This window comes from Leptodactylus fuscus, chromosome 1 (assembly GCF_031893055.1).
Source record: "Leptodactylus fuscus isolate aLepFus1 chromosome 1, aLepFus1.hap2, whole genome shotgun sequence".
NCBI classification, from domain to species: Eukaryota; Metazoa; Chordata; class Amphibia; order Anura; family Leptodactylidae; genus Leptodactylus; species Leptodactylus fuscus.
This window is the reverse complement of record NC_134265.1, coordinates 128280269-128306784: the sequence shown is the minus strand read 5'-3', so window position 1 is coordinate 128306784 and position 26516 is coordinate 128280269. Positions and strand designations below refer to the sequence as shown.

Genomic DNA, 26516 nt, shown 5'->3' with positions numbered 1-26516 from the left:
TCTGCCTCTAGCTACCCTTTTTGGTGCTGCACCTGCCTCAACATCCACACTACTTTCCCCGCTTGACATCCCCCCTGTCCAGGTCGGGTCAGTGTCCTCATCATCCACCACTTCCTCTTCCAACTCCTGTCTCATCTCCTCCTCCCGCACAATGCGCCGGTCAACTGGATGCCCTGACGGCAACTGCGTCACATCATCGTCGATGAGGGTGGGTTGCTGGTCATCCACCACCAAATCGAACGGAGATGGAGGAGACTCTAGTGTTTGAGCATCTGGACACAGATGCTCCTCTGTTAGGTTCGTGGAATCGTGACGTGGAGAGGCAGGTTGAGGGACAATGAAAGGAGCGGAGAACAGCTCTGGGGAGCAGGGACAGTTTGGGTTATTGTTCTGTAAAGCTTCGGAATTTTGGGAGGAAGGAAGACAAGACTGTTGGGTAATAGGAGGAGAGGAGGCAGAGTCTGACTGGCTGCTGGACAATGTGCTGTAAGCGTTCTCTGACAGCCATTGCAAGACCTGTTCCTGGTTCTCGGGCCTACTAAGGTTTGTACCCTGCAGTTTAGTTAATGTGGCAAGCAACCCTGGCACTGTGGAGTGGCGCAATGCTTGCTGCCCCACAGGAGTAGGCACGGGACGCCCTGTGGCTTCACTGCTACCTTGCTCCCCAGAACCATTCCCCCGACCTCGCCCACGGCCTCGTCCACGTCCCTTTCCGGGAGCCTTGCGCATTTTGAATTCCTAGTTAGAAATTGGCACTGTATACCAGTAGTAAAAATTGTGGGTGCACGTAACCCCAATATATTCTTTGAATTCCCAGTCAGACAATGGCACTGTATACCAGTAGTAAAAATTGTGGGTGCACGTAACCCCAATATATTCTTTGAATTCCCAGTCAGAAACTGGCACTATATGGCAGTAGCAAGAAATGAGGGTATTTGTATTCCCAATATACTCTTTGAATTCCCAGTCAGACAATGGCACTGTATACCAGTAGTAAAAATTGTGGGTGCACGTAACCCCAATATATTCTTTGAATTCCCAGTCAGAAACTGGCACTATATGGCAGTAGCAAGAAATGAGGGTATTTGTATTCCCAATATACTCTTTGAATTCCCAGTCAGACAATGGCACTGTATACCAGTAGTAAAAATTGTGGGTGCACGTAACCCCAATATATTCTTTGAATTCCCAGTCAGAAACTGGCACTATATGGCAGTAGCAAGAAATGAGGGTATTTGTATTCCCAATATACTCTTTGAATTCCCAGTCAGACAATGGCACTGTATACCAGTAGTAAAAATTGTGGGTGCACGTAACCCCAATATATTCTTTGAATTACCAGTCAGAAACTGGCACTATATGGCAGTAGCAAGAAATGAGGGTATTTATAACCCCAATATATTCTTTGAATTCCCAGTCAGACAATGGCACTGTATACCAGTAGTAAAAATTGTGGGTGCACGTAACCCCAATATATTCTTTGAATTACCAGTCAGAAACTGGCACTATATGGCAGTAGCAAGAAATGAGGGTATTTGTATTCCCAATATACTCTTTGAATTCCCAGTCAGACAATGGCACTGTATACCAGTAGTAAAAATTGTGGGTGCACGTAACCCCAATATATTCTTTGAATTACCAGTCAGACACTGGCACTATATGGCAGTAGCAAGAAATGAGGGTATTTGTATTCCCAATATACTCTTTGAATTCCCAGTCAGACAATGGCACTGTATACCAGTAGTAAAAATTGTGGGTGCACGTAACCCCAATATATTCTTTGAATTCCCAGTCAGACAATGGCACTGTATACCAGTAGTAAAAATTGTGGGTGCACGTAACCCCAATATATTCTTTGAATTCCCAGTCAGAAACTGGCACTATATGGCAGTAGCAAGAAATGAGGGTATTTGTATTCCCAATATACTCTTTGAATTCCCAGTCAGACAATGGCACTGTATACCAGTAGTAAAAATTGTGGGTGCACGTAACCCCAATATATTCTTTGAATTCCCAGTCAGAAACTGGCACTATATGGCAGTAGCAAGAAATGAGGGTATTTGTATTCCCAATATACTCTTTGAATTCCCAGTCAGACAATGGCACTGTATACCAGTAGTAAAAATTGTGGGTGCACGTAACCCCAATATATTCTTTGAATTCCCAGTCAGAAACTGGCACTATATGGCAGTAGCAAGAAATGAGGGTATTTGTATTCCCAATATACTCTTTGAATTCCCAGTCAGACAATGGCACTGTATACCAGTAGTAAAAATTGTGGGTGCACGTAACCCCAATATATTCTTTGAATTACCAGTCAGAAACTGGCACTATATGGCAGTAGCAAGAAATGAGGGTATTTATAACCCCAATATATTCTTTGAATTCCCAGTCAGACAATGGCACTGTATACCAGTAGTAAAAATTGTGGGTGCACGTAACCCCAATATATTCTTTGAATTACCAGTCAGAAACTGGCACTATATGGCAGTAGCAAGAAATGAGGGTATTTGTATTCCCAATATACTCTTTGATTTCCCAGTCAGACAATGGCACTGTATACCAGTAGTAAAAATTGTGGGTGCACGTAACCCCAATATATTCTTTGAATTACCAGTCAGACACTGGCACTATATGGCAGTAGCAAGAAATGAGGGTATTTGTATTCCCAATATAATCTTTGAATTCCCAGTCAGACAATGGCACTGTATACCAGTAGTAAAAATTGTGGGTGCACGTAACCCCAATATATTCTTTGAATTCCCAGTCAGACAATGGCACTGTATACCAGTAGTAAAAATTGTGGGTGCACGTAACCCCAATATATTCTTTGAATTCCCAGTCAGAAACTGGCACTATATGGCAGTAGCAAGAAATGAGGGTATTTGTATTCCCAATATACTCTTTGAATTCCCAGTCAGACAATGGCACTGTATACCAGTAGTAAAAATTGTGGGTGCACGTAACCCCAATATATTCTTTGAATTACCAGTCAGAAACTGGCACTATATGGCAGTAGCAAGAAATGAGGGTATTTATAACCCCAATATATTCTTTGAATTCCCAGTCAGACAATGGCACTGTATACCAGTAGTAAAAATTGTGGGTGCACGTAACCCCAATATATTCTTTGAATTCCCAGTCAGACACTGGCACTATATGGCAGTAGCAAGAAATGAGGGTATTTGTATTCCCAATATATTCTTTGAATTCCCAGTCAGACAATGGCACTGTATACCAGTAGTAAAAATTGTGGGTGCACGTAACCCCAATATATTCTTTGAATTCCCAGTCAGACACTGGCACTATATGGCAGTAGCAAGAAATGAGGGTATTTGTATTCCCAATATATTCTTTGAATTCCCAGTCAGACAATGGCACTGTATACCAGTAGTAAAAATTGTGGGTGCACGTAACCCCAATATATTCTTTGAATTCCCAGTCAGACACTGGCACTATATGGCAGTAGCAAGAAATGAGGGTATTTGTATTCCCAATATATTCTTTGAATTCCCAGTCAGACAATGGCACTGTATACCAGTAGTAAAAATTGTGGGTGTATATAGCCCCAATTCTATTGCTAGGGGACTTGCAGGGTATTTCTGGGGTGAAGGTGGGGGGGCACACCGTTGGAACGGGTATCGGGGTATATATCGGGTATACGGGAATACACTGACAGTGTATTCCATTCAGGATCCTGGGAAAGCTGGGTTGCGGCGATTGAGCCCGTCAGTGCCACGTTACACTGACAAGCTTCTCCCTGGAATTTAGCTCTTATAAGAGCTGTTGGTTGTCTTCTCCTTCCTATCCTAGCCTGTCCCTGCCTACCCAGAATCTAAGCCCTAGCTAGCTGGACGGAAACCTCCGTCCTCGGTGAATTGCAAGCTCAGAATGACGCGAAGCTGGGCGTCGCTGTTCTTTTAAATTAGAGGTCACATGTTTTCGGCAGCCAATGGGTTTTGCCTACTTTTTTCAACGTCACCGGTGTCGTAGTTCCTGTCCCACCTACCCTGCGCTGTTATTGGAGCAAAAAAGGCGCCAGGGAAGGTGGGAGGGGAATCGAGTAATGGCGCACTTTACCACGCGGTGTTCGATTCGATTCGAACATGCCGAACAGCCTAATATCCGATCGAACATGAGTTCGATAGAACACTGTTCGCTCATCTCTAGTGCTAACGCATCTTTATTCAAGACCACAGGTTAAATAGTAGCAGAGAAAGTAAGAGAGATAACAACACCGTAAATTTTCATATTCAATCCTGATTGGTATAGTACATCTCAATCAAACAGAAAAAGTTTAAGCAGTGCCATATATAGGCAGCTACTGGTAACCTTAGGGAGCTGACTTCTGGTAGCAAGCCAAGCATTTGTTTTTCTTGCACTCTGAAGTGCAGGTGCTATCTTCTTCTCAACATATCACTATATCCTGGTTTCAAGCATTAGCAACATGATTATAAACTTCACACTACCTTTAGATGTCTTCTCTGCGCCATCATTCAGTAGAAATCCCGGTTATCTTCTGTATGCAAATGAGTACTCTCGCAGCACTGGGGGGCAGTCCCCAGCACTGAAACAGCATCGGGAGCGTCTCCAATGCTGAGAGAGAACTCTCCAGCACTGCCTCTATCTTCGCCAGAAATGCCTCTCTGCGCGTCTTCTTCCAGCACTGGCTTCAAACCTCTAGGCATGTGCAGTCGGCTCTGCCCTCAGGTCTCGGGTAGAGCTGACTGCATAACTGCGGTCATTTTCTTGTGGCCGCTTACCACAGCTTATTGTGTAAGTAGCCACAAGAAAATGGACACTTACCCCAGTTTACTGTGTAAGCGGCCACAGGAAAATTGCCGCGGGCATGCGCAATCACCTCTGCCGGAGGCCCGACGGCAGAGCCAACTGCACATACCTAGAGGTTTGAAGCCAGCACCAGTAGAAGACGCAGGGAGAGGCCGTTCCAGGCAAAGATGGAGGCGGTGCTGGAGAGTTCTCTCACAGCATTGGCGACACCCCCAGTCTTGTTTGAGCGCTGGAGCCGTCCCCAGTGCTGCTAGAGTACTCATTTGCATACAGAAGAAGACCAGAATTTCTACCAAACGGCGGCGCAGAGAAGACAACTAAAGGTAGGAGAAGAATAGCCTTTCTTAAGGCTATTCCTACATGTTATCGAGAAAAAATGTCATTTGAATCCCTGTAAGACTAAGACCTGCTCCTAAGAGGACTTTTTTTTTACCCCTCTCTCCTGAACTCAGGTGTGTTTTTTCTAAAAATCCCAACTGGCCAGTGATGGATGCTTGTGACAAGGGTTAATTTGTTTATCTTGCACTGCCATTTTGAGAGTTAGCAGAACTCATAGTGTAAATGGGTGCCTGTGTGTGAGTTGAAGCCTCTAAACCTATAATTTATCAAATAGTTTATTGCATACCTAGTCTCCTATAGTTTAACATTGCCCCTATAGAGTCTAAACATATACAAGTGCTAAACCTGCGGAGGGGCCGTGTACTTACTGCTTACTGTATGCCAAGCTTGAAGTCATCCCTAATAGGGCCTTGTTATTTTGCATGGTAATATTGTCAGGCAATTACAACTGTGTACGCCATAAGTGCTGCATGCTTTTCTACCTTGTTTATTGTGGTATTACATGCATCTAATTTTTTATTCCATTTATTAATACACATCTTAACAAAGGGTTAAATCCTTTGTGTGGTTTGTTCCTGACTTACTACGGTCATGTATAAAAGTGAAATTACAGGTAGGCTAGAGGGGTTCTCCCAAATTGACGCCTGGTGGAGGAGTCTAACTAACACCGTGTTCACAAGCCTGGTAAGATTTGGGTGGAGGCACTGCGTGATCAATCTGGTGAAGAGGTCACCACTATAACCATTTCTGTAATCCTTATTGCCCCCCCAGCGGATTCCCTCGGTGGTGTGTGGGGGGGTTTTGTTACACTTACATTAGCAAAAATGTTTAACTTTTAATTATCTGCAACTTTTAAAATAGTTATGTACATGGGAATACCCCTTTAAGCTATATCAGGAAGTTACACTGTACTATTATGTAAGATAGACCTTGGAGATGCCAAGTTATTGCACATATTGGATATTTTTTATGTAAAATATGTTAGATTTAGTTGTTCACCTGGATCTTAAAGCTTGTACATGTATAAATACAGTGTTCTCAAAATGGGCCACTGCTAAGAACTTTGCTCTTTTGACAATATATAAAGTTTACATAATTTTATAAGGTTTCCTAGACTGTGGTTAGAGTCCATGAGGTGACTTACTGTTTATGTTAAGTAGACGGTAATTAGAATTAGCAAAGGAAGTTAGATAGTGGCAGAGCACCTTCCTCTCAGTAAGGTTGTCACTGGCAGATAGGGCAAACAGGCAGTTCAATGTCACCGAGCCCCAAATGAAGACTTTGTGACCTTGCTAATTGCTGAACATCTCCACTGCTGTACAGTGCAGAAACTTATGGATCAATGGCCAAGACGTGTCCTGCATTTCGCCAACGGTGACAGGAGAGGAAAACTAGTTTCCAGGGGTCATCCCAGATCACCACAGTGGAAAGAGTCAGAGAATAGAGCAAGGGGAAGCATATCCACCTATGTAAAGTGACATAGGGGTGGAACTTGCTGCTGTAAGTAAATTGTGCCTTCATGTTGCTTTGTAACTGGATGATTCTTGCCAAGTAAACAGCCGTGAGCTCCGACGTTTTAATTGCCACCCTGTCTCCTGTGTCTTTATTCGCACCTAATATCAAGGACACTACAAAACGCCATCATACAGGAGACCAGTAGCAAGGAAGGGTACAGGGACCCTACACTATCACCTCAGTGCAAGCCCTCATCAATGTGCTGGACTAGGACCTATAAGAGAAGTTGTCATAAAAGCCATGGCAACCAGTGAGGCCACCATCTTAGGCCTCTTCCTAACTGTGTCATTTACACACGAATGAGCCCTAGTTCACTGCATAAATAAATAACACATTATGATATTTATCATACAATGTCATATTGGCATTTGGACAGCAAGGGCATAACAATAGGCGGCTGGTAGGATGCTGGTGGAAACACCAACAAGTAAGGTGTTTTGACAAGGTATTTAGATATTGGGCTAGAAATGCAAACTAAATCTTTCCTATATTGCAAGAAAACCTTTCTATTCAATTTCATTCTTCTCAAATAGTGTATTCCCTGTAATAATCTAGCCGTAGTTTTCACCAATGATATATAAAGAGATTATGTGACTAACACTCATTTTACGATGTTTCAATTCAAGCAGTGACCGAGGCAAAAGACTCAGACTATCAAGCAATTTTGAGCAAGGCTGTTGATATTTTATTTAAACCAGGTATTCATTTCCTAGATGACAAGAATAACCTTGTGGATTGTAAAGATTACTTGTGCAAAGCAAGAATTGCTGTTTATATAAGGCTGCTATAAGGGTATGAGCACATTTTCATATCCATATTATGGGCACAATACCTGCTGTTTTACTGAACCAAATTTAGGTCAGCATAGAACCCTATAATTTATGTGCAACTCAGGTACACAAAGAGATATCCAGGGATTGCAGACTTAAAGGGATTCAATTATTAAAACTCATTTTTTTTCTCACTAACACGTAGGAATAGCCTTAAGAAAGGCTATTTTTGTCCTAACTTTAGATGTCTTCTCCGCGCTGTTGTTCTGTAGATATCCTGGTTTTCATCGGTATGCAAATGAGTTCTCTCGCAGCACTGGGGGCAGTCCTCAGAGCTCAAACAGCACTGGGGGCATCCCCAGTGCTGAGAGAGAACTCTCCAGCGACAGCCTCTTCTTCCTCTGGAACGCCTTCTCCGCGATGTGTTCTTCGGATGGCTTCTTCTGGCTTTAAATACGATGCATGCGCAGTCGGCTCTGCCATGCCTGCGGCCATTTTCTTGTGGTTGCTTACACGAGCGTACTGTGTAAGCGGCCACAAGAAAATGACCGCAGGCATGGCAGAGCCGACTGCGCATGCGTCCCATTTAAAGCCAGAAGAAGCCATCCGAAGAACACATCGCGGAGAAGGCGTTCCAGAGGAAGAAGAGGCCGTCGTTGGAGAGTTATTTCACAGCACTGGGGACCGCCCTCAGTGCTGCGAGAGAACTCATTTGCATTCCGATGAAAACCAGGATATCTACGGAACGGTGGCGTGGAGAAGACATCTAAAGGTAGGAGAAGAATAGCCTTTCTTAAGGCTATTCCTACATGTTAGCGAGAAAAAAATGCAGTTTTAATGATAGAATCCCTTTATTAAAAATGTACCCGTAAAAAGTAGGGCTTACTAAGATACAGGAATAGATGTAAGCAATTGCAATGTTCCTTGTATATCTGTTGGTAGGATGAATTGTTGTTCAGTGTTTAACAAAAAAGCAATTTTTTGTTCATAATCGCCTTCTTATCCTGATCTCATTTGTATGTTTTTATAGGTCTTTGTGAAAAGGTGAATCTGATCCTAAACATACTGAAATGTTTTGTCCATTGGCAATGGGGTACCACTAATAACTTTCTCTATGAATGGAGTAGTAAGTTTTCATGTATTTTTTTGTAATATTTACTTTTGAAAATAACATTTATAAATATGTTGTTACGGTGATATATTTACTAAAATTATCTGAATATTTGATTTTGGAAGACTGTATACTGTTAGGATGTGTTCACACTGAGGAATTTGTCGCGGATTTGGGGGAAGATCCGGAGGGAGGCAGAGATCGCAGCAGGACACGGAAAAAGAAGTGTCCTTCTTGATCTTGCCGCAGATTCCGCAGCTGATTTAGCCACGAAGTCAGTGGCTCGAGACTCCTTGCTGACAAGTACCATTCATGCAGGCCTAAACAGCAGAGGGATGCCGCGACGGAATGCCAATGCACTGCATCAGCTTCCTGTTGCAGCTAGGCCGCGGCGAAAAATGAAGAGGAATTACTCTTCATTTTCCACCATGTAAACATACCCTAATCATAACACATAAAAGCAGATTTAGTAATACCTTCTAAAGGTAAGGTCATGTGGCAGATATTGCTGCGAGACCAGTCATACAAAATCCACTATAGAAATCTTCTTTCCTTTTCTCATTCACTTCTCTTTTTCCTGCCAGTTAAGTTTTTCAGCTAGCTTTATACGTGTCCGTGTCCCATTAGAATCAACAGGAGGTGAAATTTTTGCAGCAGATGACAATGCAAAAATTCCACCTTATGAACCGGGCCAAAAATGTAATCAGGGCAAACCTAAAGAAGAAACAGTCTTAAAATGTACCAGATTTAGAGTGTCTGTTGTTGGATAATAAATCTGATGCATAGACTGTGTAATCTACAGGTATCTATTAGCTGCCTTACCCTGTGGCAGAATTTTGAGCCAATCATTGTACCCTTTTTGGCAAGTCATCCCTACCCTCTTATTGGATGAAGCCAAAAATGTATCCAAAACATACATGAACATGGTGAGGAACGTGCAGCCCAATGTTTTTGAGTAAAAAAAAAACAGAAATGTGTGCATTTAGCTCATATGGCTGTATAATTTACATGTAGGTGTAATAATATTTGTGACATTTATATAAATTACTGGTTGCCTAACCGGTTTTCCTGTAATAGCTGGCGCATCCCTAAAAAAAAAATTCCAATAGCATTATGCAAAATTCCAGCCTATTAGGATTTCGATGGTGACTCATATGTCTTCTATAAGAAAAAACATGTTCATAGTATTGGCAGAAAAACTATGTTCTCTCTACTTTTGCCAACTGCTTTCAGAGTATAGGCCTAGAAGCTTCACAGACATACAGATGTAGCAAAGGTTAACCTAACTCCTAATGTGTTTACAACACTGTGGCACAGAATGTTAACTCGACTCTTTTCACTGACTTTTGTTGTTTTCTGAGATAGTATATTGTGTCGTAAAAAGCTTTCACGCTACAGAAAGTCAAATTAAAACAATACTACATCTATATACTGAAACAGCTCCATAGACTTCTATATGGCAGACTATTGTTGCTCACCAGTGTCTAAGGAGCCACAGATGGCTCTATGGTTCTTTGCATGTGGCTTTCCAGCTGTTGCCAGCTCTAGATACAATTGTGCATTTGTGTCATCAAAGATTTTATTGAATTACTAGACACTGGAATAAAACCATACCACTGGCAGTGAACACTGGAGTAAAAGCCATATCCCTATGTCATTCTCTTTCACTGTCCTTTCTGGGTGACTCACACTTTATGACCTACAAAATGTTGGGCACCGCTGGGTTAGACATAAGTCAATAAAGTGCTGTTTAGACAAGTTTATAGTAAAAGATAGTCTAGCAAAGGCTCAGAACTAGTAAAATACTTACTGTGTCCATGCTCCCTGCTTTATTCTCTATTTATGGCCACTCAGCTGTGCTGGGATCTGCAGCCAGTCAGAGTCACTTCAATCATACTGTAGTTTCAGCTTCTTCATTTTTAGGCCTTGTGGGGGCCTTAGAGGTTGCATTATAAAGTGATGGCATAACCTAACTATATGCCAATGTGACCATTTACAACTAGAATGACTTCCTAGAATTGTGTTAAAAATGGTCTTCTAGAAAGGTAGACTGTATTGAGTCAGCAGGTTAGCACTATCTATTTCACTAGCTAGTCCCATCCATAGTCCCCTCCAGTTTGTGCAGTATACTTTTCACTAGTTTACTACTGTTATACCTGTTTTGCTTTACTTCTTGTAGTATTTCTGTTTTCAGCACCATTAATGCCAGTAAATAAATCCTATTTTATCATTGTTTCAGGTGATATCCCTGAAGACCTCCGCAAGAAAGAGTTCTTATCTCTAATTGATGCCGGCCTCGAAATAAATTCTGCATACCCATTAATGTTACCACCAAACCGCAAAGTGGATCTTATATTGTCTTTTGACTACAGTGAAGGAGATCCATTCATGGTAAATGTTCTTCAGCTTGAGGCCATACGTTGGAAAGCTTGCAAATGTTGATGTTTTACTTTGGTCGTAGACAATTCAATGTTACCACTATGATAAGAATATTCTATTAGGCACAAGAATGAAACAACCTCACCAGATGGGTCACACAAATCTCCAAGTGCTAGAGGAGACATTCAACAGCCATAAAAAGTGTGATAGATTGTCATAAGTGTTGTAGATTTCATGTGTGTGGCATAAATGGGAATTCTGATCTGCATTATACTTACTTTCAGACACTAAGAAGCACAGAGGAGTACTGTAAAACAAATGGAATCCCATTTCCAAAAATAGACATAGAAGATAAAGAATCTGAAACTCCATCTCAAAGCTGCTATGTGTTTGAAGGATGTGAAGGAGTGCCTGTTGTCATGCATTTTCCTCTTTTCAACAACCAGAGCTGTGAAGGTGGGATTAGATTTTAGTTTGTCAAGGACTTATTGTGGAATTATTTATTCAGCTTCATTTATTATTTTTGCACTGTTGGTTTGTTTTATTTTATTGTTTTCTCATTTATATAATGCTAACTAAAGGTGAGCAAATTGATTCAGGCACAAAGTGAATTTGTACGGATTTTCCCAAAAATGTTTCTATTCTGATAAATTCAAAAGTAATGGGATCTGTTTTGGACAAATACTACAGAAGCCCTTACAGCGCTCACAGGTTGTTCATGTAACTGACACATGGGCATAACCAGACAATGAACAGTCAGTTTGGTTTAGATGTGTCCTGGATCTGTGTCTCAGTCACTGAAAATAGGTCAATGATCTAGCTTCTATGACCAAGAATAAACGTTCAACCCAGACGATCTTAAACAGCCGTTGACTGCTATAAGTTGTCCAGTGCTTTTTTTTACTATAAACAGGCACCATAATGTGCAGGGTGAAGTAATTCTCTTTCCATTGTAGCCCTTCTGTAATCTTTCTGTTGCAGTAAAGTGAAATTATACATGTTTGAAACTATAAAGACCAAAAAACGAAACCAACCTATTATAATAAATATAAGTCACTCCAAAAAAGTTAAATAAATATAAATTTATTGACATAAATTACAAAATAGATATCAAAAACAAGAGACTACAAGATGGCAAGATGGAAATGCCGGAACCGACACAAAAACACAGGACAAAGTGTCCTAGGGCTGAATTATAGATAAATTTACAACCAGTGCATAAAATACATGAAATACAATGAAAGATCAGACATTTTTATAATCAGTCATCAAAACCTGCACATGGATGCACGTAAATGCTTGTACAAAGCCAAGCCATATATACTAGTATATTTTGTCTATACCATATCACTAAGTCCACAGTCAGGGGATAATCATACACAATAGGCAGAGTGTGTGCCTACATAGGCGTACGGAGACTTACCGTATTTTTCGGACTATAAGACGCATTTTTCCCCCCCAAATTTCGGAGGAAAATGAGGGTGCGTCTTATAGTCTGAATGTGGGTTTGCAGCATGGCCACGCTACTGCCACCGCTAGTTTTCTTCCTCGGCAGTAGCGCGGCAATCTGCAGGCCCCGGCAGCTAAGACAGTCCCCGGCATCTGCTGTAATAGACCGGCAGATGCCGGGGAGTGTCTTAGCTGCCGGGGCCTGCAGATTGGCGCGCTACTGCCACCGCTGGTTTTCTTCAGCGGCAGGAGTGTGACAATACTGCAGGCCCCGGCAGCTAAGACACTCCCCGGCATCCGCCGGTCTATTACAGCAGATGCCGGGGACTGTCTTAGCTGCCGGGGCCGCGCTACTGCCGCTGAAGAAAACCAGGGTGGCAGTAGCGCGGCCATGCTGCAAATCCACTCCTCCTCCACAGGTCCCGGCAGTCAGTTAGCCCCCCCCCACCGGCCCCATACCTTTAGTGATGCAGGCCGGCTCCTGCACGGCGAGGCCGCAGGAGCCGACCTGTTCCGATGACAGCCGGGAGCCTAATGAAGGCTCCCAGGCTTGTCATAGATATATATTACTATCGCGGCTGGTCTATGACACTCCGCGATAGTAATGTATAGAATCTCCCATAGACGGCAATACACTTGTATTGCCGTCTATGGGACTTGCAATCAAATGATTGCAGGTTCAAGCCCCCTAGGCGGGGGATATTAAAATAGTAAAAAAAAATAAAAAAAAAACCACTTAAAAAAAATATAATAAAAAATAAAATAAATAAAAGTTCACCTCCTTTCCCTAGAATACATATAAAAGTATAACATTACTGTGAAACATACACATTAGGTATCCCTGTTTCTGAAAATGCCCGGTCTACTAATAGTTTTTTGTACAGTGAACGTCAAAATCAAAAGTGCTAAACCGCCGGGTTTTTCTCTCTGTTTTGCCTCTGAATTAAATAAAAGGTGATCTAAGCAATAAACATTTCCCAAAATGGTATATCTAAAAAGTACACCTGGCCCCACAAAAAAAACGCCCTATACATCCCCGTACAGCTGCAGGGTCACCTGTCAATGTGGCCTTGCAGCTGTTCCAAAACTACAACTCCCATATATTAAATATTTTACCATTTTTTGCCTGAAATTTTTTTTTCCCTATTTTTCTCCTCTAAAACCTGGGTGCGTCTTATAGTCCGAAAAATACGGTACATGTCATTCCTGCTCCACTAGGGATTCTGGGTAAAAAATATGCAAATCTATTCTCCAGGATGTAATTAGAAGAACAGTGCCTCTGTATGCTGCCCTCTAGGGGCAGCCCCCTTAACATCATGCATGACTCAGTTAATAAGCCTACTAACATGATGCAGGGTTTATTGCCAAACTAGTATTTCTATTCCAAAAGGAACAGTCTAGAAATAGACCGTTGCGTTTTAATGACAGTTCTCTTTTTCTGGCCATTTTGAGAGTTTCATCGAGCCAACAAATGTAATGCTCCAGATTCTCAACTATCTCTAAGGAAGGTCAGTGTTATAGCTTCTCTAACCAGCAAAACTTTTTTCAGCTGTGCTAACATACTTGTACAAGGGTTTTCTAAACATCCATTTGCCTTCTTACACAGCAAACACCATGTACCATTAGAACACTGGCTGTTGGAAATGGGCCTTTATACACCTATGTAGATATTGCATTAAAAACCAGATGTTTGCAGCTAGAATAGTCATTTACCAGATTAACAATGTGTAGAGAGTATTTCTGATTCATTTACTGTTATCTTCATTGAAAAAAACTGTGCCTTTCTTTCAAAAATATGGAAATTTCTAACTTCTAAGCTTTTGAACGGCAGTATATATATATATATATATATATATATATTTATTTATTTATTTATTTTATTTTCTTTCTTTCTGTGGTACATGTGTGCGTATAGTATATATATACATCCATACAAAGTTACGCAGCTGCACAAAATCATGCAACTGTTGGAGTGGGTTGCTGGTGGCTTATTACCACCCCCATAATGTTATACTTAATGTTTCTTTTACTGCCATTTTAAATGTTACCGTAAGTCACTTGTTAATATATTGATTACTCCTACACCGAAGAAGGAGACCAGTATAGGAAAAGGTAACCTTAATGGCATTATGTATTGATTTCTTGGTGTAACATATTTGGGATCACTTTGTTATGAACGTGTTGCTATAATAGTACATTACAAGGGTGACAAATGTTCATATGATATTAATGCTTTTCATTCTATGTTGTGTTATGTCCTTTGTAACTGCTTTTATGAAAAACTAACAATAATACTTAAGATATATAAGCAACTCTTGTTGTTTTTTTTGTTTTTTTATGAGTGACATTTTTTTTCTCTTTGATTTACAGGTAAAGTTCCTGAACTTAGGAAGAAATATGCTACCTTCAATATTTCCTATGATGAATCTGAGTTTACCGAGCTTATAAAGATATCAAAACTAAATGTGGAGCTAAATAAAGAAAGCATACTAGAAAAAGTTCAACAATATATTAAGCTTAAATCATCCGTCTGAAATCCATGCATTAAATGTACAAAAAATAATCTTGCTGTTCCCTTCATCTCGTCGATTCCTATTTTTCTCCTAATAAAATGAAAAACATAGAAAAGAAATCTGTTTGCACTAATAACTCAAGTCATGTCCCTTCTCCTCCTCACAGCCTTGTGTCTGACTGTAAGACAATTGGCTTCCCTCCTGTGGCCTGTCAGAAGTAGGACAAAAGTATTGTTGAAGTGTAGCAAATTCTAAACTAACTTTCCAGAAATTAATTCCATATGACTATAGGAAACTTTATAATATATGTAACTAAAAAATAGGTTTCCTTTTCCACTTATCAGGTTGAGTTACCTTTGATATATATCTATGGAGAGGTCAGGGGGAGGTGGAGACTGCTGGAAAAGACACAACTGCAGCTGCTAAGTTCTGCTTTAGGGAGTTTGCTCAGGGAGTTTTTTAGCACTGATTTATTCCAGTCGCATCATGAAACATAGCAATTAACAGCCTCTCCCCCTTCCCTCTCTATAGAGTTTTGTGTTTGAGTTACAGATTCTATATAAACAGTGCCAGTGATGATAAGAAGGAGAGCAGCCTAACAAGTGAAAAAGGAAACATGTTTCTTTAAGTATTATATTGTTGTTATACCTATATTGTTCATTTATGAAATGCTGTTTTAAAATTGGAATTATACTTCAAGCCCAATGTCTATGGTCACCACCTCAGTCAGTTCCTAGCTAAAAATGCGAGATATCAACAGGACTTCTGGGTGATGCAGAGAATCGTTCAGGCAATCTCAATAGACAAGATCATCTCCTGTTTATTTTTATCATTTGTTCCTAGATGTATTGTCCCTTTAGATGGCTCCATCCTCCAGTTTGCTATGACAATTGAATAAATCCTCATTGCACTAATTGCCTCATTTCCCAACATTTCATTATTCTGTTTGCAACATTCAATACATTTTCTAAAGCCATAACCTGCACTGATCAAGGGGCTAGAATATTAAATCAGCATCTCCATAAAGCTTGTCAGCAGAGGGAACCATGAAGCGCTCTAAAATTTCTCAGTAGATGGATATGCTGACTTTGGATGTGATATAACAATGTGGATGAACACCAGCAGATCACATGGCTCCCAAAACTGTCAATGACTGAAGACTTCACACTGGACCTGAAGCAGCTTGGATTGTGTGCTCTCCACTTTTCCTTTAAACTCTGGGACCTTTCTTTCCAAGTGAAAAGCAACTTTACTATCATCTGAAACAAGAACTTTTCACCTATGAGCAACAGTGCAGTCCTTTTACTCCTTAGCCCAGGCAAGACACTTCTTGTGACATTGACACAAAGATTGCGACAGCTGTAGCTCATATCCTGAGAATGTCTGTGTGTGCTGATTCTTGAAGCACTGAAGCACTCTTGGTGAATCTCCCCCATATTATTGAATGGCCTTTTCTTGACAATCCTTTCAAGGTTGGATATGTTCCTGTATCTTGTGCACCTTTCTCTACCACACTCTTTCCTTCCACTCAACTTTCCATCAATATGTTTGGGCTGTATTGTGTGAACAGATAGTTTCTTTAGTAATGACTTTTTGTTTTTTTGCTTACTCTCCTTGAGGGTGTCAATAACTGTCTCCTGAACAACTGTCAAGTTTTCCCTGTGATTGTGTAGCCTACTGAACCAGACTGAGGGACCATTTAAAGGCTTAGAAAACCTTGGTGGATGTTTTGTGTGGTTTAGCTAATTAGAGTATAACACAAGTCTACAATATTTAACTTTTTGACAAAATCCTAGTTTATTGAGAACTTTTGGGTTTTCATTAGCTGTAAGCGATAGTCACCAACATTCACACAAATAACCACTTGAACAAGATCATTATGTGTATAAGGAATCTATACAATATGATTTTGACTTTTGAGTTGAATTACTGAAATAAATTAAATTTCTAAAGATTCTAATTTATTAAGTTGCTTCTGTATACATTTGTCTAAAACAAACAAATAAGGCTTCCGCAAGTTCTCCTTGCTGCCCCTGGTCTGTTGTACTCCCACTGCCTTGGAGAATATCCTCCTCCAGACCGAGGCTTTGACGCGTACCCTCTCGCTCCTTTACGACATCCTCCTTGGGCCTCTCCCCCTACACCAGACTTGGGAAATGGACCTCAGCTTGGAAGATGGAGGTTTTGGTCGTGGAGGACTCCACAGACTGTTTTAAGTACGAAGCCCTCTGCCAGCCATGGCTTGTGTTACAGGAATCTTTGGAGTTTACCAATCTCTTCTCATAGGCTGTCCTGGCCTTGTGAGACCCCTCTGTTGTCCTGGAAATTCCCCCCCCCCACACACACACACACACACACACACACACTCCACTGGACTCACTCCCTCTCCTGCCTATTGTTTCCTCCTTGTGATCTGTTCCCCCTTGTTTCTTTATTTCTTTATTGTCTATGGTTTGTTTCCTGATTGTTTTCATACATGTTTTTCCCTTTACATGCTTGTCTTGGACTTGATTGTTTGCCTATTTTTTTGCACTTCCCTGTATGTTATGTTTTATTGTTCTGTTTCAAATAAAGATTTAATAAAACTTTACTACACTTAAAACAAATAAGGCAAAGAAGATATGTATACTGTATATGGTGTCTTATGCAGCTCTTTTTCACACATTATATCATAACTGTTAGTTACATATGCTGGCCTATATAAAGGTAGCATATTACAGATACACATTCTTACTGCTCATAGTCAGAGTAGCACACAAATTGCATGTTTTGGTTATTAGGAGTGCTGTAAAGTACAGCGGACTCATAGACGTAAGTCTGGTATATTTATAAGAAGGGTGCTCATCTTAGTGTAACCCCTTCACAGGAGTTACTAATGGTTATTTGGCCATAGAAGTGCCTGTTACATGTTATGATGGATTGTATATGTTGTCATGTTCATTCTGTATTCATGTTCAAGCTGTTGTTCTCTGGTATCACTTGTCCTGGTGAGCTGTGGTCTCCATAGCACCACACAGTATAGTAGGTGGATATGTAGCTGGAACAGGAAATAGTCATAGCAGAGAGAGGAAGTAGTATTCTGTAAGCAGCCAGGGAAGGAGAAGTGTGGAAGTGGCCATCTTGTGTTTCAAACACTGTGTGCTGTGAGGAAGTGCCACAGCAGCAGCAGGGCAGAGAAGCTGTGTGACAGCGCCCTGCGTCACTATCAGTAAGAGGACAGGATTATATCAGGCTAAGCAGAGCTATAACCCTGGCAGCCTGCACCTACCTCTACAAGGTAACCGAACTCCTGCAATAAACCTGAAGCTGGACCTGCAGACATCTTAGACTCTCTGCTAATGCATGGGAAGGTTTCAGACAGCTACAAGCCACTGTGCCACAGCTCACTGCTACAGGACAAGTGACCAGCAGATGCCTGTTACAACAAAGCAGTGAGTACTTCAACTGATCCTAGCCTGGACATTGCCTTCCTTGCAGCTAAGCCCTGGGCTAAAGCTCTTTGTTGGAGTAGAGCACTGGCACCCACATCACCATCTCCAGCCCAGGGACCAGCGGGTGTCTCAATACTCCAACTGGCGTCACATCTAACTGACTTTGCCTATTACCCTGTGCACCTCTCCTGGGAGTTCTGGTGCCTATAAGGTCACCATGACAGTCCAGCTTCCTGCACGGTTCTCCCGGGGTGGTCGCATTAGCTCCCCCTGTCCTTTAGGCTCATTATAGACAGGCTGCTCTGTATGCATATATACACGGCGATCTATCAGTCACCTTAGACATGAGGCAGGGATAGCGTTGTGCATAAGCAAATAATGAAGACATGACTGTTGATGATGGAGGTAGTAGGCAAGAGGTGCAGTACTACTACTGCTAGTAATGTGTGCAAGCGTGCAAGAATCCCATGATAATGATGTCTCTGAAAAAAAGCATGCAAGAAAATGATATTTCCAACAATGATTTTTTTTGCAGATTGGACATGGAAACTGGGTTAGGATGACAAGGTGACATCAGATGATAGTGGTGGTAGAGGTGACTGTAATAATTCCAGCCAAAGCACAGACTCAACATCCAAAAAGCCTGCAGATCTAGGGGAAGCTCATGGGGGTGGTGGCACTGGCAGTAATGTCCCCTCTGCTGCTGGTATACGGTCATCTTCCATGTCGGAATTGTTTATGCATTACCAATATTTTAATGTGCAAGATCTGCAAGCAGAAACATAGCTATGACCAGTGGCGTAACTAGGAATGGCGGGGCCCCGTGGCGAACTTTTGACATGGGCCCCCCCCCCAAACCGACGCCGAAGACCTCAACCGACCCCCTCCTCAGAACTCTATTATGTCCCTTAGTAAGCCCTGCACACAGTATTATGTCCATTAGTGTCTCCTGCACACAGTATTAACCCCAATAGTGTCCCCTGCACACAGTATTAACCCCAATAGTGTCCCCTGCACACAGTATTAACCCCAATAGTGTCCCCTGCACACAGTATTAACCCCAATAGTGTCCCCTGCACACATTATTAACCCCAATAGTGTCCCCTGCACACAGTATTAACCCCAATAGTGTCCCCTGCACACAGTATTAACCCCAATAGTGTCCCCTGCACACAGTATTAACCCCAATAGTGTCCCCTGCACACAGTATTAACCCCAATAGTGTTCCCTGCACACAGTATTAACCCCAATAGTGTCCCCTGCACACAGTATTAACCCCAATAGTGGCCCCTGCACACAGAATTAACCCCAATAGTGGCCCCTGCACACAGTATTAATCCCAATAGTGACCCCTGCACACAGTATTATGTCCCACTGTGGACATCCATAAACAATTATTATACTCTGGGGTCTTTTCAGACCCCAGAGTATAATAATCGGAGACCCGGGGGAATAAAAACATTTAAAAAACAAACAGTTGCTTACCTGTGCCTGGCTCCTAGGCTGTCGGCTGCCGGCTGCCGCTCTTGTCCTGCATTAATGACGTCGGACGTCACATGACCCGGGAAGCAGACCCGGGTCATGTGACGTCAGAGACGTCAGACACGAATGAGGGAGGCCGGAGGCAGGATCATGGAGAGGTAAGTAACACTGTTTGTTATGTTCCTTACGTCTCCCGGTCCGCTGATCATTATACTCAGGGGTCTGCAAAGACCCCCGAGTATAATGATAGTGTTTGTGGGGCCCGCGGTGTCACTTGCCGATCCCGGCCCAGCCAGGATCGGCAAGTAAATGGGGCCCGTAACGGACTATTTAAAAAAAAAATAAAACGCAGCGGTAGCGGCTGCACCGGGCCTCCTAATGGCCCGGGCCCTGTGGCAGCTGCTACTGCTGCTACCACGGTAGTTACGCCCCTGGCTATGACCCTGCAGGAACATATGTAGGAACAACATCTTTACATGAAAAGACATGAATTTACCCATGGAGGGACCATTAAAGGATTATCGTATCTCTTATCTTATCACTACCTTATTTGGCACTGGCAAGGGAAGTGAGTAAGACTGTTCTGTGCCTCCACCTGATATTTCTTATAGTCATGCCACATCTACACCTAGCAAATGGTTAACGTTATCATCATCACCAACTGTTTCTCCTACTCCTTCTCCTCTTCCATGCCAGTGTTTGTCAGCTATAATGGAATGTGTGTCCAGAACGGTCATCTGACCGTTCTGCTGCTTGATTCACAGTTGGCCAAGTTGCTAGTGGTGTAGTCTCTGCCGTACCAGATAGTGGATATATAATATAAGTCTTTCATGGCACACTGGGTCAGTGTTTTGAATGGCAGCGACCACAGTCAAGAATCACAATAAAGCCAGGTGAAAGATTACTCCGATAAATAGGTCCAGTTCCAACACCATGTAGGGCCCATCCACATCCTCTGCTCCGTTTCCCACCACCATCTTCACCAGGGCAACGTGTTGCTTTCACCATCACTTCTCCTCTTCCCTCCTCGTTTCATGAGTGTAAAGTGCAGAAATTAAGTAATGGTGTCTGGATCGTAGGAGCCATACAATGTAGCTGCTTTGTTGTATCCTGCAGTACGTATCCCACTTGATGGCTTCTCGCCAACTCCAACTGGACAGCATTGCCAGCAACAAAGGCACCAGCATCATTGCTGACAGATTGGTCAAATAGCACATAGTCCCTGTATGACACAAGTGCTTAAAGAGATTCTACCATTAAAATCTAATTTTTTGTCGATCACACGTAGGAATAGCCTTAAGAAAGGCTATTCTTCTCCTACCTTTAGATGTCTTCTCCGTGCCGCTGTTCTGTAGAAATCCCGGTTTTTGTCAGTATGCAAATGAGTTCTCTAGCAGCACTGGGGGGGCTCAAACAGCACTGGGGGCATCTTCTTCAGGAACGGCCTCTTCACGTGTCCTCTTCCGGCGCTGGGGGTCAAACTTCTAGGCCTCGGGCAGAGCCGACTGCGCATGCCAAAAAGAAAATGGCCGCTTACTTATTTTTTTTGTGGCCGTGGACATGTGCAGTCGGCTCTGCCCGAGGCCCAAGGCCTAGAAGTTTGACCCCCATCGCCGGAAGAAGACACGTGAAGAGGCCGTCCCTGAAAAAGATAGAGGCGGCGCTGGAGAGTTCTCTCGCTGCATTGGAGATGCCCCCAGTGCTGTTTGAGCGCTGGGGACCGTCCCCAGTGCTGCGAGAGAACTCATTTGCATACCGACGAGAAACGGGATTTCTACAGAACTGTGGCGCGGAGAAGAGATCTAAAGGTAGGAGAAGAATAGCCTTTCTTAAGGCTATTCCTACATGTGACCCACAAAAAATTTGATTTTATTAGTAGAATCCCTTTAATATGGTGATTCACCTCTTTATTAACCTGTATAGTGGTGCTCCTCAGGCTATGAACGTCTGTGCATTTTCAGCCGTTCTTATATTGCAAAAAAACAGTGAGAAAATGGTCTACTTTTGCATCGCCTTATCTGCAACATTTAAGCTCTGTGGATATCACCTTAAACATGGTGGAGTGTGTCTGTGAGCAGCAGAAGGCTGTGAATGATTACTGCATGCATCAGACCACAGGGACAAAGTGTTACTTTGACATACTTCATGGGAGTTGCTTTTGTCAAAATGAATTAGGCATGGATCCTTGAGGATTTTCACACACCTCTGGCTTATGCCTCCAAATAGTGGTGCCACTGGGTCCCTCTATCACCATGTTCCATTTGCTGTACAGCAGATACTGCCTGCTACTCCTAAACAACAGCTACCACCACTGTCACCACTCAGCCAGACAGGGCCCACAGCCTGCTCTATCATACCATTCTATGCCGTAATGCCACTCATATTGTCACAACTAACACCACTCAGCAAGACATGTCCTGCAACCTGGTCCATCATATTCCACTATAGTGCACTATTGGTGCTACAGTGTTGGCGTTAAAAAAAAAAAAACATTTTGATTTCACATCTGCTCCTATAAAGGGATAATTTTTGGTGTGTTTTTTTTTGTTTGTTTTTTTTTAAACCTTCTCTTCAACAGTTTTCTAGCGACTCAAAGCCACAAATTTGTTTCCCAAATATCAAGCCTGTCGCATTTGCAAATTATGAAAATGGGTTCACTTTTATACATAACCATCACTTTTTTTTTTTTTAAAATATAACCGCTGTTTGTGTCTAAAAAACCACAGACAATCACCTTTTCCCCCCAAAATGGTAATTTTTGGAGTATTTCACATGATAGATGAAATAAAAATGAGTGGCAGTGTTAAACTCGGAGTTTGTATCCACTGCTTACCATTTAATATTTCCATAGATATACATGTCACATTCACTATGACATAACTTCGGCCTTGTTAATCTAGAAATTGGATAGAAATGTTCAACGGAGCCCTGACTGCGTTATAGACTATGTTTTAAATCAATATAAGTTGTGGTTCGTACAGAATTAAAACAAACCTGAGCCACTTGAACCCGAAAAAAAAATGAGACGTGAGAGGTTGCCCCATCCCTAGTATACAGTACACTTAGGAATGAGCTCCAATTATGGAGACAAATTGTTTTTCTATGAATACTTATGGGATTTACACTGTATCCTGAGCTCAGCCTTCTGGTTTAATTGGATCTTAAAAGGTTTTTCAAGACAAGCCCCCATGATAATACACAGGAGAGTATATAAATGAGACTCCTCTTTTAGGTTTGTCCTTCTAGTTATTTCTGCAGGCAAGCTTAGTTTTACACAGAACATGCAGGAAAAATAATTTTTTATTCTATGTCAGGGACTGAAAGATGTGGTAAACCTTCTCTTCACAGCTACTCTATGAAGCTACTATAACAAAAAGGTAAGATATCTAATTTACTAAAAATCTTTAATGCCTAAAACCAATAACCTTGATTGGAGAATTCAAGTAAAAGGGTTTGTGTAAGGCTCCATGCACATGTCCCAGAGTGCCATCCAAGGGGGCGACCGACGACCTGATCACCACCATCTAGAAGCATCAGATAGTTTCCAATAGATTGCATGTAAAGTACTCATTAATATCTTAGATTACAATTATTAGTGTATTGTTAGAGAAACAACAGGACATGTTCTATGATGTACTATAGGTGAGAAAGGAGTCCATACACTGTAAATCCTCACAAGACTGAAGATGTGTGATATGTGATATATTATCTTATATATCTGGCCTAGTAAAATAAATGACTTCAGTTACCAGGATATAAATGAATAAGTATTGGCCACTAATATCTATAGTAGAAATGCTATATGCCAATGTAGGGAATATTCTGCTATATACAATAATTTTAATTGACTTTCATCTCTCTAAAAATTATTCTGTGTAATACTGTCCAAGGATTTTACTATGAATTTCTAGGTTTACAATAGAAATGAATAGAAGTCTATGTCATATTCCGTAACAGAGGAATGGTCTGTAATCATGAAGCCCTACTCATTATGAGATGATAAAATGCAAAGAACAAGGAAAGTTTGTGATTCTTTTACTCTCCACTCTGTACCATGTTTCTTTCATTGAAGAGGCTCCTATCAATGGGGGTTTGACACCAGGAACCCCCGTTGTTCAGTTGGTCGTAGTGGCTTTGACACTTGGGTGAACACCACAGGCTGATGACATCATGCCAAGCACAGCTGCTATACAATATACAATGATATGCTTATTAAGCAGGGAGGGGTTGCAGCATTCATAAGTACCACTGATCTTTAGGGGTGCCGGCTGTAGGACCCCCACATTCTGATATTGAACCTCTAGCCTAGGAAAAAACCATGGCGGTTTTTACAGAAAGTCTGCAGAGTTTTCCTTTGTGGTCTTTTGGCTTCAAGCAGTGTTTCCATAGGTATAATTGACATGCTACGATTTACAAAAATGCACCGTTTTTTTCTAAATTGCAGAATATCCACTAAATGATATGAAATTTAGCACCTAATATTTTTCATATGTTCTCTTCACAGATGGGCTCTTTTGAAAAGACTCTCTTGCATTGGAATGAAACTGAAGTAAAAACCTTCATTCTTCTAGGATTTCGTGGCTCTTTTCAGATGCAGCTATTTTATTTTTTTGTCTTTTTTATCATTTACATCTTAACAGTGTTGGCCAATCTTCTCATAATCACGGTGGTCAGCCTGAACACTCATCTTCATAACCCTATGTATTTCTTCCTCAGTAACTTTGCGGTACTGGATACTTGGAGTTCTACTGCAGTTATTCCTAAAGCACTTCATTGTCTGATCACACAAAACAATGTCATTTCACATTCTGCATGCCTTGCTCAGCTCTGCTTTGTATTCTCTGTAGGTCCTACAGAATTCTTTTTACTAACTGTAATGGCCTATGACCGATACCTTGCAATCTGTTTCCCGTTACAATATGTAACAATGATGAACAGCCAGATCTGCCTTTATTTAGCTATAGGCTCCTGGATGAGTGGCTTCTTTACTGGGTGGACATTGACAGTCCCAACAGCGTTGTTGAATTTTTGTGGGCCCAATCTCATTGACCATTTTTTCTGTGATTTTATTCCACTGGTAAGGCTGTCCTGTTCTGACACAACCATCAGTGAGACAGTATTCTTTTCATTTGCTTGGGTAGTTGTACTTACTTCCCTTATATTCATAACGGTCTCTTATTGCCATATCATTAAAACTATATTGCACATTCCATCTAGTCTTGGTCGTCAGAAGGCCTTCTCCACATGTACAGCCCACTTAACAGTGGTCATTATATTCTATGGAACCGTTATCTTCATGTATGTACGCCCAAGAGCCTCATACTTCTCAGACAAGGATAAAATCATATCTTTGTTTTATACGGTTATCACTCCACTACTTAATCCCCTTATCTATAGTCTTAGAAACAGACAATTCAAGAAGGCTATGAAGACTGCATGCCAAAAAGTTTGGAAATCGATTGACAAGGCAATTGATTAAAGAAAAAACCCCATTAATCACGTTTTTCATTAACTCATGGGCGTAATTTGCCAAAACTCACTGAGGCTACACATAGCAGAAAAAGCTGATTTTTTTGTCACACATTTGCTGTCTTTTTTTGAGCAAAAACCTGATGTACATTTTGCAGAAGGGAGTTGTATAAGCGCTCGGGGGACAGGGCAGACATCTCTTAGACCCCTTCCACTAAACATTGTGGCGCTACAGTAGCATAGTCAAATGTCCTTGTGTAGGGTTCCCGCAATGGTACCAGTGACTGACTCTACCATCAAAACAAAAACCACTATACTCTACCCAGGTAACAGCTGGTTATTACATAAGGAATACCATACAGTGGGGAATTAAGTCATTGCTTCATTTTTTCATGCTTTTATGTTGTTCAGGTATTTTCACTACAGCACGGTCTGGTTGGTCTACTGACCTTTTAAGAAAAGAGATTCTCCATCTCTATATATTTTGACAAATATATGATTATTATCTCAACATTGCCGGTCCCAAAGACTTTCTGTTGCCTCCTTTTATTGTGGCAGTCATATATTTTTTATTTTCACTCTAACAAAGAAAAAAGTGATCAGATGTCCCCAAAGGTCTCTTATGGGGACACCATCTGAAAAAAAAATTAATTAATTAATAAAAAAGTTTTAAAAAATGTAAATAAAATAATTTAAAAAATAAGTAAAATAATGTGCCGATAAAATGCCATTATTAAAGGTTATAGCCCCACCCCCGACGACAGCATATAAAATAAAAATTACCATAATGGAGAGGAAAAACTATTTTATTAAATTTTTCAGTGGCACTGTGTGTTATTAAAGAAAAGTGAAAACCAGACACAATTTCCCTCCTATTTTGTTTATATTTTCCCAGATATAAAAAAAAATTAAAACATATTCGAAAATAAGAACAACATGAAAATAAAGCCCTATGTGTCCCCAAAAAAAGCCGCAGAAATTAATTGAATGAGACATGTGAGAAAAATGTTACAGCCCTCTAAACTGCATATACAAAATAAACCGAAAATTGGCCCGGTACTGAAGTGGTTAAGCAACACAATGTAACTCCAAGCAACACTGATTGACAATCAATTTCACATGCTGTTGTGCAAATGGAATAGACAACAGATGGAAATTATTGGCAATTATCGAGACACACTCAATAAAGGAGGGGTCTGCAGGTGGGAAACCACAGACCACATCTCAGTACCAATGCTTTCTGGCTGATGTTTTGGTCACTTTTGAA

At 41.3% G+C, this 26516-nt stretch overlaps 3 protein-coding genes across 4 annotated transcripts in view; all 3 read left to right on the top strand.

Annotated features, from left to right (window-relative positions):
• The window catches only part of LOC142208490 (cytosolic phospholipase A2 gamma-like), a 67801-nt gene extending 52040 nt beyond the window's left edge, over positions 1-15761 (top strand). For both annotated transcript variants that reach the window (XM_075277037.1, XM_075277044.1), the window contains exons 13-16: positions 8446-8541; positions 10766-10917; positions 11190-11361; positions 14725-15761. In XM_075277037.1, coding sequence (XP_075133138.1) covers positions 8446-8541; positions 10766-10917; positions 11190-11361; positions 14725-14888 — 584 coding nt within the window. In that variant the 3' untranslated portion in view covers positions 14889-15761. The remainder of the gene's footprint in view (positions 1-8445; positions 8542-10765; positions 10918-11189; positions 11362-14724) is intronic.
• LOC142189582 (cytosolic phospholipase A2 gamma-like) overlaps positions 1-26516 on the top strand; it is a 148860-nt gene that overhangs the window by 28426 nt on the left and 93918 nt on the right. The window lies entirely within an intron of this gene.
• LOC142189583 (olfactory receptor 6F1-like) lies at positions 20912-25259 on the top strand. The gene is made up of 2 exons (XM_075262192.1): positions 20912-20983; positions 24285-25259. The coding sequence occupies exons 1-2, from the start codon at positions 20912-20914 to the stop codon at positions 25257-25259; spliced, it is 1047 nt and encodes a 348-aa protein (XP_075118293.1).

Coding starts and splice junctions, on each gene's coding strand:
- LOC142189583 (XM_075262192.1), top strand. CDS start 20,912: ATGGCTTCTCGCCAACTCCAACTGGACAGCATTGCCAGCAACAAAGGC. Junction 20,984..24,284: donor GCATCATTGCTGACAGATTG/GTCAAATAGCAC, acceptor TTCTCTTCACAG/ATGGGCTCTTTTGAAAAGAC.